This window comes from Acanthisitta chloris, unplaced genomic scaffold, assembly GCF_000695815.1.
Source record: "Acanthisitta chloris isolate BGI_N310 unplaced genomic scaffold, ASM69581v1 scaffold20544, whole genome shotgun sequence".
In the NCBI taxonomy this organism is placed as follows: domain Eukaryota; kingdom Metazoa; phylum Chordata; class Aves; order Passeriformes; family Acanthisittidae; genus Acanthisitta; species Acanthisitta chloris.
The window spans coordinates 14605-29688 of record NW_008670090.1 but is presented as its reverse complement, the minus strand read 5'-3'; the positions used below and the strand labels follow the sequence as shown (position 1 = coordinate 29688).

General features: G+C 45.1%; 1 protein-coding gene across 1 annotated transcript in view; it reads right to left on the bottom strand.

Annotated features, from left to right (window-relative positions):
* SPEN (spen family transcriptional repressor) overlaps positions 1 to 15084 on the bottom strand; it is a gene marked incomplete at its 5' end in the record, with an annotated part of 46387 nt that overhangs the window by 19352 nt on the left and 11951 nt on the right. Inside the window, 4 exon segments of the mRNA XM_009073557.1 lie at positions 1087 to 1238; positions 2062 to 2262; positions 3470 to 3643; positions 13277 to 13308. Coding sequence (XP_009071805.1) covers positions 1087 to 1238; positions 2062 to 2262; positions 3470 to 3643; positions 13277 to 13308 — 559 coding nt within the window.

Here is a 15084-nt window from a genome sequence, read left to right as displayed (position 1 = left end):
GACATGGCACAAATTCATAAATCAGGTGTTGATGTCAAGGATACAGAGGAGACTGGATGCACAGGGGATCCCAGACATCATAAAATGAGGATTTTGTGTTTGTCCACATCATAGATGGAAGCACATCTCCCCTTCTTTTCAGTGGGGAGCACGTATGCAGTTCCTGGTATGTGTGAAATACTCTGGAGCAGGGTGAACAAGGCACACCATGTCCATGAGCAGCCACACCTACGAGGGAGAACATGAACCATCACTGCAAAAGCCCAGATTCAATCAGAATAATAAATGAATATCAGAAGGGTTTGGGTTGGATGGACCTTAAAGCCCATCACATTCCATACCCTGTCATGGGCACAGACACCTTCCACTAGCCCAGGCTGCTTCAAGCCCTGTCCAACCTGTGCCAGTGCCTCACCACCCTCACAGGGAATAACTTCCTCCTAATCTCTCTCATCTTCCCCTGCCCTCTGTCCAGATGAAGCCATTCCCCCTTGTCCTGTCACTCCAGGTCCTTGTGACAATTAATGAAACTGACTCTGCACAGTTATTTTACTTTTTTTGGAAATGCAACATTGGTATGACATTTGGGGAGTGGGGAGAGGCACGGGTCTGACTGCTGCTGCACCTTGTCTGATACATCTGCTCAGCCGAAAACCCAAATCCCCCAAGCGCTGTCACTGATCCATCTGCTCCTCTTCCCTTGTGCTGGGTACAGGCCGTGGGAGCTGGGGCTGCTTCCATATGCACCCTCCAAACCCTTTGTTCCACAAATCAACAGGAAACTCAGATCCACACAGCTGTACTGATTCATCATGAAAATAACACCAGTCAGGTTTACATCCCAGCAACCCAGTCAGGCTCCCAGGACTGTTTTAACCTCTCAGTTACTCCTCAATACAGGTGTGCTGAGCTCTGAAAGCAACGGAAAGCTTCAGGTATATTTCAGCGAGATGAATGACTCAGATTTTTCTAGAATGACTAAATTATCTGTTGTTGACACTATGATTTACCACTGCTCACAGCATTTCACAGGTTTGTAGAGAAAGAAGGGGCCGTGGCACCCTAAACAGGAAACAAATCACATACCACTATTCCCCCGAAGCGCTGAAAGATGTTGCGAAGGTCATGGTAGGTGGTTGTTTTCTCCAGGTTGCCAATGAACAGAGTTCTCGTTGCTTTTGGGTGAAACTCATCTATTCTTTCATCTAAAGGACGAAATTCATTCTCACTTTCTGTTTCTAGAATAAAAGAGAGCAAGAAATTTGTAATGCCCAGAGGTGCTTTCCATGTAGCTTCAGTTCATGCTGGTTTGTTCAAGTCTCCTTCCCAGTCAGAACGAGAGTAACCACTGTCTTTGACAAAAACACCCAGTACCACACTTGTTACTCATCTGTGATGTAAAGTCTCTGTATTCCACTCAGGATCTGAGCATCCTCAAGTGAAAGGCAGCTGCATTCTCCAGCTGCTTCTCTGGACATTTACTCCTTTAACAAGTACCAATGCTTCAACGCACAAATCGCAGCAAGGCCTCCCTACACATGGGGAACAGCATATGGAAGGAGTTTGTTTTCACCAATCAATTTCTAAACAAGCAGTTTAAACAACCACAGACTGAGAACTCAACCACGTGCGTGGGGCTGTAGCTCTCACTGGGCAGTCATGTGGTCTGTGCTGCCACAGTCCCAAAAATGCAACCATCGCTGGCTGGTTTAATTAAGAGGAGACAAAATCAGGCTGGGAGGACTTGGTGCTATGTTTCCACCACCCACTGGCTTCTGCTCTGCTGATACATGGCAGATGATGTTCCTTCCAGCAGATCCTACTGTGTGGGAGGATGGCAGGTTTCATTCTCTGAGGTTAAGACTGGAACTCTCTCACTGTATGACCTAAGAGCATCCAGTCTTGCTCTGGAAGTTATTCTGGTGCAATTCCCACTTTCTTTAAAATATATTTCTGCACAAAGGCAGCTTTAACATTCCCTATTCCTATTCTGCCTCTTTACAACAGTCCTTGACCATGCCCAGAGCTCCCCGTCCTGTGTGAAAAGGGCATGGGCCTTACCTGGTCCTATCCAGGCCGTGACTTCAATCTGCATGCCGAAGAAAAGCTTTCCTTTTGAGGCATTTAGTGCTTTTTCCTGGTCCTCCTGCTGCCGGAAGAACACCAGGCCATACCGTTCCTCGGATGCCCCATGAATCTGCACCGACGTCACCTTTCCATACTTCTTGAATTCATGGAAAAGTCCATCTTTAAGGCTTGTGTCTAAACCAACAAATAAATGTTAATACTATAAACACCAATTTTTTATCAACTTAGTTGCACTTGGAAGACAGCAAGAACTCCGATTTCCTTCTGAAGTGTGACTTCGCCCCATGTAATGCAGATCTTGGTGCTCACATGAGTGCCCTTTTTAATCTGGGATACTAATCTTGCCAGCGTCCACAGTTTCTGGCTGATTGTCCTCTTTGCCTGGATTTTTAAACCCAAGAAACTACACACACAAGGTTTTACACTGCTCAAACTGGCAGAGGATGGTAATTGCTTCTAAGAGACACCCAGTCCTAGGTGAAGAAATAAACAGTGATTCATAGTCCCATAGGGATACTGCATAGAGAGGTTTTCCAAAGCTGGGATGAGGCATCTGGAAAGGAGATTGAGGTTACACAGATTTCAGTTCAGTCAATTCAGAAATATAACCAGGTAGATTCATCAGATTTTGCAGAATCTGACTCAGGACCACACAGCCTGCCTGGGATCTGTGGGGTATTGACCTTGACATCGCATCCTCCCAAGGAACAGGACAGAAATAAAATCTATAGAAAGCATATCAACATGTAAGGTACACTGCTCACAGAGTTAACACCTTATTTCAGCTCAGCCAGTGCTTTTGCACCCATGAATTCTGTTACAACTGTTTTACAGGTCATCCCATGCTGTTGTTTTCTGTGGGATCTCTGCTGCACTCAGCACAGGGAACAGCAAGCGATCACAGGTGCTCCTTAGCACATTGTTTCCTGCATTATTTTCCATGCAAGATCGACTGCCATTACAGACATGTTATGGGGTTTTTTAAAACACTCAAACTGACACAGAAAACCCTGAACCTTTGGGATTAAAAAGAAAACTGAAGCAAGGTGAGAATAAACAGTACAGGTTTTAAATGAAAAAATAGAGATTTTTCGGTGTTTTTCCCAGGAAAACCCATGTTACTGTTTGGAAGCGCCAGCTCCAGGAGCTGGGAGTGTCTAAGACTCAGAGCTGGGATCAGCAGGATTTCTCACAGATGGTCACTAATTAAGCAGTTTTCCCACTGTCACACAGGAACTGAGGCAGAAGCAGGAAGAAAATCCAGTCCTCAAAGGCAACACATGGCTGCCGTGTCAAAGACTCAATACAGGTTATATTTAACCCATCCCTAACCTGCTTCCCATCCCCTTTTCCCCTACTTCCCTTTCCCAAGTGAATTTACCTGTTGAGCGCACCGGAAGATTTTGAACCTTGATCCCAAAACTTTTCCGGGGTTCATCCTTCTCCAGCGACGGGAGCAGCTGGGACGCGGGCGCAGGGACGGCTGTCGACTGCACCGACCGTGCCGGGGACTCGTCGCTCGAGCTGCTGCTGGAGTCACTGCTGGGAGTGGCAGGAGGGAATGACAGGTGAGTGCATGGAGGTCCCAAGTGACTGAGGAAGTAGGTGGTTTATTTAAAAGGCAAAATACCAGAGTCCCTGCTCATCTACAGGCCTTCCTCCCTTCTGTGCCTGACACGGAAAATCCTGTTTCTGTGCCACTACCCAGTTATTCACAGGACTTCAGAGCAATTCTACAAAGATTCTCCTCCAAAGCACTCAGAGGAGACAGGCAGGGAAGCAGAACACGGGTAAAATGTCAGCAAGATCCTGTTACGTGCCATGACAACGGCAGAGATTTAATTAAGCGCAATGCTATGCTGGAGCCGCTCAGGAGCTGGGTGGGAAGAGTGCAGGGTACACACATCGGCCCAAGCCTAAAAATCCCTCCCAATGCTCTCACATACGGAAAAGAAATATTACTGTGCTCTCAGGCATCTTTTTCAAAAAGATCTGATGAGACAAAGACCTCATGCATGAAAATCGTGGTGAGTTTTTGATCAACTACTCAGGAATAACCTGGGTAGATGGAAACGCCTGTGTCCCTGTCCATGGCAGGGGGGCAGAACTAGATGATCTTTAAGGTCCCTCCCAACCCAAACCAAACTGGGCTTCTCGACAAACTAGCAATCACTATGTCCAGGCCCAGACTCAACCTCCAGCTTCAGGGTATGAAGAATTCAGACCCAAGAAAGGCTTTTATAAACAATAATTACGACAGAAGAGGATTTACATAGGAGATCATCGAGGGAGTCAATCCAATCCATGACTCCTGTCAGTGCAGATCATTCAATGTTTCGAGGAGAGGCAGAAGTACAGAGAATAATGCTATTAAAGCTTGCCCAGTGGGGACACGTCATCCGGCTTCAGTGGCTCATTTCTTCCCTGAGGCATGAGGGCTTAGAACATGGCTAAAAATAATTTTGTCTGACATAACCCCAGAGACTCTCATTCTCCATTACACGAGCAGCCTTCAAAAAACTTCTGCTGGAATTTTAACTTGGAGGCTGGAAGGGGGTAGATGTGCCACGTACTAAAATAACCCCGTCAGCCTGAAATTTGCTGCTTGATTACAAACACTATAAGCAAGTTTATCTTTTTCTTATCTCAAATATTTCATAGGCTTCTTACAAACCCTCTTGCTATTAAAACACTTTACATTTCCACTTCTTTTCTCTGGGAAATCATTTCAGGCTTCTAACCATTTCCCTGATTTGTGTTTGTGAGCTCTACTACTATTTTTTGTGGGTGTTTTTCTTCAAACATTACAAAAACCTGGTTTTCTTTCTGAACATCTTGGTGTAATGAGAGCTGTGGCACATTCCCAAAAGCCCCTGGGCTCTGTCCCCATTACATTTGGAAGCTCAGAAAGGAAGGCAGTCTCTGTCCCAAAATACTTGCAAACAATCCGAGGAGGATATAAAAACACACCAGACCAAAATAAAACCCAACAGAAAAGGTCAAAAATGCAGAAGTAATAATAAGTATGAGAAACTCTCCTCCTAGTCTCACCCCCTCATTACAACCCTCCCATCCCATCGAGCTGCTTCACATGTTGGTGCCTTTCCCACACACTCTCCTCCTACTCCTCCGGCCCCAGAGGAGGAAGTTCAGTAACGGTTTGGGAGAGGAGAGAGAATAAAGCCATGCCAGGAACGGAGTGAAAAGCTGAATCCTTCCTCCTGCCCTCCTCCTCCAAGGCAGGCACTGCGACATGCTCACCTAGCAGAGTCACCCTGCACCACCCAACCTCCTGGTTCATACAGAACAGTAATATTTCACTTCCAATCTACAGTCCCTTGTGTTTCTCCTGTTATCAAGATGCCACTTCACAGCCTCGGTTTTCAGCTAAATTTGTAAACTGCCTTTTATTTCTGCCTCACCTGTGCACTCTCCTTTCATGCCCTCTTCATTAATGAACTATTTGATCACTCACAGTGAAGCGTACTGCAATTCCCTCCTCATCTTTATCCCATTCCCTCTGCCTTCTACCTTTCTGCTACATCATGTCAAGCCCTCATTAAATTGAAGTTCTTCTCTAAAGCATGTTGGGAAAAGGAGGACAAACGTGGCCCCACGTGAACAGGCTTTCAGTAGACTCCAGGCACAACATAAGCCATTGCCTGCTACAATGAAATAAATTGGCAAAGAATAGAAAAACGTCTCTACATACACAAATATAGGGCAGAGAAAGTGTGTGGGGAGAAGCTGAAAGTAATTCCCAAGGCGACAGCAGCTCCACATGCTTCACCAGCCCCTGGGGAAAGCTAAAATATTATTTTAGGGCTGCAGAAGCCTCTGCCCTGTGCACATTTTTACTCTCCCTTCTTACAGTATTATGACCAACTACACACTCCTAAAGCCTTTAAAATCTGCTGTGCTGAGATTGTATCCTTCAAGCAAGAGGCAGTGCTGAATTTCTGTTTAAGCAGCGCTTTAAAATGGGAATATTTTTAGCAGGTTTTTTTATGAGGATGTTTAAAATATGGAACATACTGTTAAAAACACGGCATTCCACCGGGAAAAGATATTATCTCAGGGTAATACTCTAAGAGATCCAAGCAATGAAACAGCAGTGGAACAGGGTGATAAATTCTACAGAGGAGCCTGAATTCCATGCGACTTTGGGACACAAGGGTCATGCTGCTAACTTCTACTTCCCCAGGCAGTCTTAGGGATCCATGTCCCTAAGCAAAGCACGACTTACTGAGACATTCCAGGAAAAAAAAGTCATTATTTCCTGACTATTTTTAGAAAGGGAAAAAAACCTGATAGCAAGAACAATTCCCCTTTCTTTAGGGAAATCCCCATCACTTTTCCAGTTGAAGAAACATGGATATAATAATTCAAAAGTAAGTCAAAGGTTTGATGCTCTGTGAATGGGAAGATGACGGAAGAGTTAATTATAGTTGCCATGTCACCCAGTTATAGCTCACAGCACGATCAAAATAAAGCATCTGACAGGGAATTATGTGGAGTCTCGAGCAGCAAAACACAACTCTTTCAGCTTTAAAAACTGAAACACAGAACTGAAGCCCAAAAGCTGCTCAAGGACATGTTCCCAGAATATTAAAATGAGAATATGGCTTTGCTTTTCCCTGTGAGTAATTTTGAAAATGACAACTCGTTGCCAACTTGTAGAAAATAAGTTATTAAAAATTTTTCTGGCAAAAGTTGGTTCATAAAGCTTTTACAACAAGCCAGGGAAATTTGAACATGGGAATATAACAGGTTAAAGCAACAGCTCTGACAACCTCCTCCTCCTTCAAAATATCTGAAGTTTCAATAGTCTTGGGGCAAAAATAGCTTTGTAGCTTCATTTTGTGCTTCTGCTACCAGCACTAAACCTGGGATGATTTTTTCCAGAAGCAGAGTGTGCTCTGGCACACAGCCTTTTCCCAACACAGGAAAACCTGCTCTTCAACATCTCTGTAAACTCAGCGGAGCAGAATGCCAGCACTCGGAAAAACTAATCTCCTGAGCTGTCACAACACACGCGCTGTGCCGAGCAGGAGCCGCACTGGGAACTGCCTCCCTAAACATCCCGGCTCCAGTCATCTCCTTGGGGGGTTGCCCTTCTCCTGAGGAGACAGGCTCGCTTGGGAAGAGTTTTAGCTTTTAACCAGGATTTCAGATGCTCTTTCGTCCAGCCCAGACACTCCCAAAATCAGTTTCACACCACGGCATTCCAGCATTGTAGAACTGAGATTTTTGATTTTAGTGTTGGTAAACTCAGACAGAAAAACAGAGCTACACCATCTCACTTTAACTAGGAGGTGGACAGAAAATCCTTCCCTTACACATGGTTTATTACAAGTGTAGTTTACAAGCCCTTTAAAAATATTTATCCACATTCTGTAATTGCCTAGGAGTGTATCGGGATGTGTGTTCTTACACTATTTCTGTTTCTATTTTCCATCAATCAAGATAAAATCTATTCAGAACTGACGGTGTTTATCTATGTATCTATTTACCATTAATCAAGACTAAATCTACTCGTAATCCAGTCTAAATTTTATTCATATGGGATGAGTCCCAAAGATTCAATACGTAAGAATCTAGCAACGGGCTTGAGATCCCAGATATGCCTGAATCATAGAATTGTGGAATACCCTGAGCTGGAAGGGATCCACGAGGATCATCAAGTCCAACTCCTGGTCTCAGCAGGCTGCAGCTAATTCAGCACATGGAATTTTCCTTTCCCCGGTTTTAAGTGCAAAGATGGTATTTCAAATCCTGGTATCCCACATAACTGCTCCTCATTTCCACAGAAAGATCTCATTTTCAAGCAATTACAGTTCGCAGGTCTAGTAAGGATGAAGGCACGCTCGGTTTATGCATGAAAAATGAAAGCCCTGAGCACAGAACACAAAGCCAGACGCTCTCTTTGTTCCCACAAAAAGGAGATAAAAGAGAGGCTCTGAGCCCATCAATGGAACGGGAGACCTGCTGCTTCCCGTCAATGGCAGTGCCGCTGAATCAAGGGATCTCACAACCTGCCCCACACCCTTCTGCAGTTTGAAAATGTAGAACAATTGTCATTTCTGCCAATTGATTTGAGACGGGTGAGTCAGCTGCAGGGCTGGGGACTCCCCACAAGCGGCGGGTGGGAAACACTGCGGCCGTCGCGGAGGATAAAGCACAGAGAGGCACCAGCGCGTGCTGCGGCTCAGCTGACGGCCGCGTGAAACCGAACACAACCAAACCAACCTATCGTTGCCAGAGAGGTTGAGGCTGCCCCATCCCTGGAAGTGTCCAAGGCCAGATTGGATGGTGCTTGGAGCAACCTGGGCTAGTGGAACAAGATGGTATATAAGGTCCCTTCCCACCCAAACTATTCCATGACTCTGTGATTCCACGATTCTAACCTCTGCTGAAACAAGCTAAAAACGAAGGCACCTAAAATCAGTTGAAACCCTTTTCATATTTTATGCCAAATTTCAGCCAGAAAAAAGTAACAGCTAAGACTTTTTAATTCTTTTTTTTTTTTTTAATATCTGCCTTCCAAAAACTGTTTCACCAGACCTGGTAAACAATCCAGGATTGCTTTACAGAAATATTCTGAAGAATCAGGTTTTTCCCTGCCAAAATTAACCAAAATCAGGAACTCTTCCTAGCTCAGCTCGTGTTCAACATCCTGTCAGAATAACCAAGTGAAGATTATCTCCTAGAGAGCTCTGTTGAGGACAGGCTCCTGCGGCACCATCCCTGACGGCACGTCATTCTCATGGCTGATGGCAGCAGCAGATTCTTGAGTCGGGTCAGGAAATCCAAAGTTAACATACAGTCATCTCCAAACGGAAGCAACAGGAATCCTTGGGCTTTTTCCCTTGTCCCTCCCTTTCCAGATCTGAGTTAAGCCACTCTAGATGATGTCTAGGCACAAAACACCAGCAGTGACAGTGCTGTATGATCAGCTCTATCCAGAAGACACAAATCCCTGAGATAAATTAAAATTAGAGGCTTTGGAAAAAAATGCCAGTTAAATTTCTAGAAGCTGGGAAAAGAGCACATGAAAATTGCTCCAAGTATCCTGACTGTACCAATGTGTTGTTTGGGAAGAATTAAAACAACCTGATTGCTGCCAGCCAACACCCAGCAAAAATCTGATGGCAACTGCTTAAAAACAAAGCTTTAAAATTGCATCATACTCTGTCTGAGCTGTACATTAAAGGATCTTTGCCCATGAAACACTCTTGTCCTCTGGATGAAAAATGATATACTGAAACAATATAAGCTCAGGGCTATTACAGACTGCTATTTCTGACCTGCTAAATACTACATGAACCTAGAAAGGTATTTCACCAGAATTTCCCCCGTTCTCTACGCATGTGCAAGTCAAAAAGGCACATCAAGTCACATGTTCCTTACTAAGAACTGCAGTAACCCATTCCCACAGAACTCCAACACCACCAGGCTACTCCAGCAATCCAGATGGCTGTTCTGCAACACTCAGGGAGGAATCACAGAACCCCCAGGAGAGTTTGGGCTGGAAGGGACCTCAGAAACCATCTCATCCCAACCCCCTGCCATGGGCAGGAATAACCACAATGAAAATTCCAGAGGTATAGGCAAAGGGTGAGCAACTCCTCGTCAGAGCAGATTCCAACACTGATCTAAATATACAAATGAGCTGCAGGTAGTTTTTCTGTACACACAATTTGCCCCACATCAGGGCATTTGTAAGGAAAAAGCCATTTCACACACCTGCTGAAATCACAGAATCACCAAGGTTGGAAGATACCGTTAAGTCCACCCATTCACCTAGCACTGTCACCCTTAAATCACCAAACCATATCATAATAACTATGAGGGTTTTTTCCTAGTTAAAAGGAGTTGATGAACCTGAAGGTTGAGGCTATCAGAAAACCCCGTCCCACATCTGAGGTTGGTTTGTATGAAGACACAAGAGGTAACAAGTTGCTGCTGCATTTTGCAGGTGAGAGCTGAGGGGGCTCAGCCCACACACACAAACCACAAGGAGCCTGAACCTCACTCCTCCATTTCACAACAAAACCTTCCATTGGAAGCAAGGATAGAAGCAGAAAGGGCAGAGAATGCCAGCCAGGGAGCACAGAGCTACACCTCACTGCAATCACCCTCTGCCTGTCAGCCCGGCCCCGGGTCCCTCCGGAGCGGAGCATGCCGGGCTGTGACTGCAGGACATTCCTGGCACCTGTTCAAGCCGCTAAGAACTTGTCACCCAAAGAACTTTGGTTTGTGCATGTCACATACTCTGAAGTATTTACCAGCACACAGTTATGATAAAACAATCCACTGAGGGGAAGAGACCAGACCTGCTGCATGGAAGCAGAAAACAGCCACGGAAAGCATAGACCAGGTAAAACCACCATTTACTGCTCTGAAGAAAGATCAGTGAATACTGCAGACTAATGAAACGAGGACACCCTTCTTCCTTTAACCTGTTCTGCCTTAACACGCCCAGAGAGGAGACCTCAGTGATCTTTCTGCAGGGCTGGAATCCTAAATTGAAAGAAATGCAATTAAATGATGTTTAAAGGCCACGGGAAAGCAACACAACCATGACAGCTCAGGGCCCTCTGGATGGCCAACTAACACACACTGTTTGCAGTGGCTTTTCAGTCTTTGTCCAGTTAAGTTTTTGAAGACACAGTCTCCGGGTAGTATTTACTACATATTTACTCCAAATCAAGGGAGTGACTTATTAACATCCCATTTTCATTTCCATGACAGGCCATGTATTAATATACACAAATATATTTACTTCAGTCATTTTTCAGTCCTGATATCTGACACCTGATCTTTGATGAAGGCTGAAATGAATCACAGAAAATATGGAGATGTTGCTCAGAAGGACAGCAGACTGCTCCCACCCCCAGAGCCACCTTTCCCCACAGCCACATGCTAAAATACCATGATCCCAGACAGCCTTGGGCTCCTTTTAGTTCTTCCCTGCAACTACGTAATCCATTATGATTGCTAAAAATATGTATGTTTATATTAATCCCTGTCTGGCTGAGGAGACTGTTCCCAGCCCACAGTCAGTATTGCCACCTCACTTCTCAACCTACGTCCCTCTGTCCTCGGCCTTGAACTCTGTACAGCAAGAATCAGAAACATTAATCTAGGGGAAAAAAAAATCTTGGTCACAAACACATTGGCCTATCTAGGAGCAAACAGCTGACTCAGCAACAACAGCTTCCTACTGCTGGGAAGACACTACACAAGTCCTCTGCTTCCCCACCAGCTGGTGGCTCGGCCATGGATGGGTTTGGTGTTGAATTTGGGAGCAGATGGAGTTATCTGTCTCCCCAGCCACTGCTCTTTGAAACACAGATGCTCCCAGGGAACAGTGGGATCACTCACATTCACAAAGAAACTCCGGGAAGCTGGAAGAAATGCTTTCTCAGCAAACGGCTGCGGTGACAGAGCTCGGCGCTGGGAAAGATTAAAGTCATCGAGGCCTGGAGGGTGAACTACAAAGCCGACACAGCTTCGGCACAGCTTTCCCACAATTAAACTTCCACTGATGCAAAGAGGGAAGAAAGAGGGTGGGTGTGAGAATGGGCGAGCCCACAGAGCCTCTGTTTAGTACCACCTTCACCGAGGGAAGCCCTGGGTCAACACCCCTGGGGAGAAGTGCTGCTGCAGCCGCCCCAGACTCTCCCACCAGCCAGATTATTTCAGCGCCGCTGGGATGTGCCTGCAGAAGAGCTGCTGCTCCAGGCACCAATCAGTCTGTGACGGCCGTGGCTTTGAGAAGCAAACCGGGAGCAGAACTCACTGCTACAGCAGGAGCAGCATGTTCGGTCGAGAAGAAAACTGGCTTTCAACCCTGTGGCCAAAAGGTGGCCAAAAGCAGCACAATACTGTTACAGTGAACAGCTTTTGTAGCTATCTGCAGACGCTCTAAATTAGTGTTTTGCAACTGACACCTCAGAGAACACGAAATCTTTAAGCAAAATCCCAGTTTTCACTAGATTCATGGGAGGCTGGTATGCCTTAACATCCCTGCATTGCAGATGGAAAAGCAAGGTAAGAGGCAGCCAAGGGCTTTGCCCAAGGTCACTCAGTGAATCAGCGAGCACAGGCAGCTGAGGGAGGCCAGATCTTTTCAAAATACCAAGAAAGCCACATAGAATCCTCAAGGCTACAAAGAGCTCCAAAATACCAAGTCCAACATTTAAAGGCAGTTTCCTCAACAACAGCTGCTCTCATGAAGGGACCTACTCTGCATCTTAGGAAAAACCACCAAAACGCTGCTCCAAGAGCCGTCTGTGAGCCAGGAGAGCCAAATGCTGTGTAAAATGCAACCACCACTGCATCCAAGTAGGCTACTACACACTTACTTGAGGATTAAAAAGCAACTTCTTTTGCCTTAAAAGCCATGTCAAATGATTTCCTGGGAATAAACACAAATACAATTTTAAAACCATGTGGCATTAACAAATCTTTCTGAAGAAAAGCTTTTCTCAGACATATGCTAAAAGGAAGAAAAAGCACCAGTGCTGATTCACCTCCAGGTTATTGTAGTTATTTTTTACCATAAAGCTGTTGGTAGATCACAGCAAACAGCCCCACAGAGTTAATTCTGTTGCTGAGCTTTAGAAAAGCATCACACCTTGTCTTAAAAATACTCAAACGTGGCACTACATGCGTGCCCTACCTCCTTCCTCCCCAAGGCACCGGTTTTTTTAGCATTACACAAAACACCATTTGTTGATTCTCCTGATTTGGAGCCGTTTTGAAATGGTGCATCCTCTCCTATAAACAGAATTGTTCCTGGGATGGGAGCTGCAATGGAAGGCATGCCAAGATACACAGCTGATCTACAATGCTGCTTAAATAAATTTGGGAACATGTGAAGCTTAATATAGAAATTCTCTTTATGGCAGATAATGCTGTGGAAGTTTAGTGCTTCTAAAAATGATTACAATTGTCCAAAGGGCAAAATCCAAAAGAAAACAGAGTGACCCTTATTCTCCATCCAAAATAAGTCCATTTATCAAGGATGTTTTTCCAAGAGAATTTCTATAGCCTTACATCTTAGAATCACCCTTCTAAAATTTTAATAGAATCTTCTACAGCCTTTCAAAGAAACACCAAAGAGATGAAGGGAATAATAATTTTGAGGGGTTTTAATACCGCTTTTTAGACCAACTCCAGCAACTGGAAGAAGCACACAAGCGCTCTGTAAAACTGGAATGGGAGCTGTTATTCTGGAGTAAAGGACTACTTAAAATGGAAGGCCTGGGAAAATTTGTCATTTCTGTGATCTCAGGCAGCATACATTATAGAAGAGAAGACATTTGATGAGTTGTATGCTAAGGATTAATTTGCCATTTAAAAATGTAGGGAACAGATGGATCTCTTGGCTAGGACTATAATTGGGAATTACTTCATTTTTCTGCCCACATGCAAATAAAAATACAACTAAAAGCAGAACTTTTCATGAGATTTCACATGGGCAGAAAACACCAAAGTCATGAAAATAAAATCAAAAAGACAATGTCTGTATGAAACAGGTACAGTGCCAGAGCCCAGTGAATGTCATAGTGTGGGGATGGGAGAATGTATCTCTCCATTTGCTGTGCAACTATGAAGAGCAATACCAGGCTTAGAAACTAAACAAAACAAAATAAAACAAAACAATAAAAACCCACACAAAAACAAACAAACAAAACAAAAAAACCCACCCACAACAAAAAAAAAACCACAATAAAACCAGTACTCTCTGGCAGAGTGGGCCTCCTGTTTGTCTCTTAAAAGTAACTTCTGAAAAAGCACTTTTTTAGTCATTTAATTCAGTGGTACTTGTTACAATTTAGCTATTAAATCTCCACATGGTCAGAAGTGCAGGGATTCTCCTTCCCAAAAGCCTGGGCCAGTTCCGTTGCACTGACCAGGGATCATAAAGCAAGAGGGAGGACTTAAGAGATTTGCGGGGAAAATGCAAAAGCAGGGAAAAATCCAGCAGAAAATGCCTTACACCTCCCCGGATCGACTGTCTGTACCCCCCTGGCCTCCCCTCCACACGGCAGCGGCAGCGCAGTTACCAGGCTGGGAAAGGAGGAGCGGCGCGGGGCAGTTCCGCTGGCACACTGGAGACCACAGCGCGGAAGAGAAGTCCTCCAAGGATTCCCACAGGCACAGCCTCTGTGCCCCCTGCGTGCTTCCCTTACGGGAGTCAGTGCCTCCAAACCCCCAAACCAAGGCAGCTACACATACCGTATTAATTAAGTACCTCTTTTTTCACATGCGATTTCTGTAAGTTCAAAGGAAACTGCATATTAGAAAGAAAAAACAACATCAACTCCTTCAGAAGGGACTCTAAGGTATCTCTGCTTCTCCTCTGCCCCAAAACAAACAAACCGAAAACTTCACCCGTCAAAGCCTCAGCCCACTCAGGACATCCTCAGCACATTCCCAGACACTGGAACAGGGATAAGCACAGCTCCATGCGCGTTTAGAAAGCCAAGAGGAATATAAAATCTATACTAACCCGACAGCTTCCTTTCTGTGACTATTCATCCTTCACAATCCAGACAACAGGGCACACCAGGCAGTAAACAAACATGGAAGGGAGGGACTAACTTCAAAGCAACTGTGTAAACCTCACATAATTTGAGGGTTTGAGATCTTGCAGCAACCTCTTACCAAACCAGGTGTCAGATGATCCAAGGAGGTCAGACCTGTAGCAGCCACAGTAAGTAGGACGCTTTGCATCTCGCTCAGCCGAGCCCGGCACTGTGGGCACACCAGGCAGTAAACAAACATGGAAGGGAGGGACTAACTTCAAAGCAACTGTGTAAACCTCACATAATTTGAGGGTTTGAGATCTTGCAGCAACCTCTTACCAAACCAGGTGTCAGATGATCCAAGGAGGTCAGACCTGTAGCAGCCACAGTAAGTAGGACGCTTTGCATCTCGCTCAGCCGAGCCCGGCACTGTCTGTCCGCAGCGACGCTGGGCACT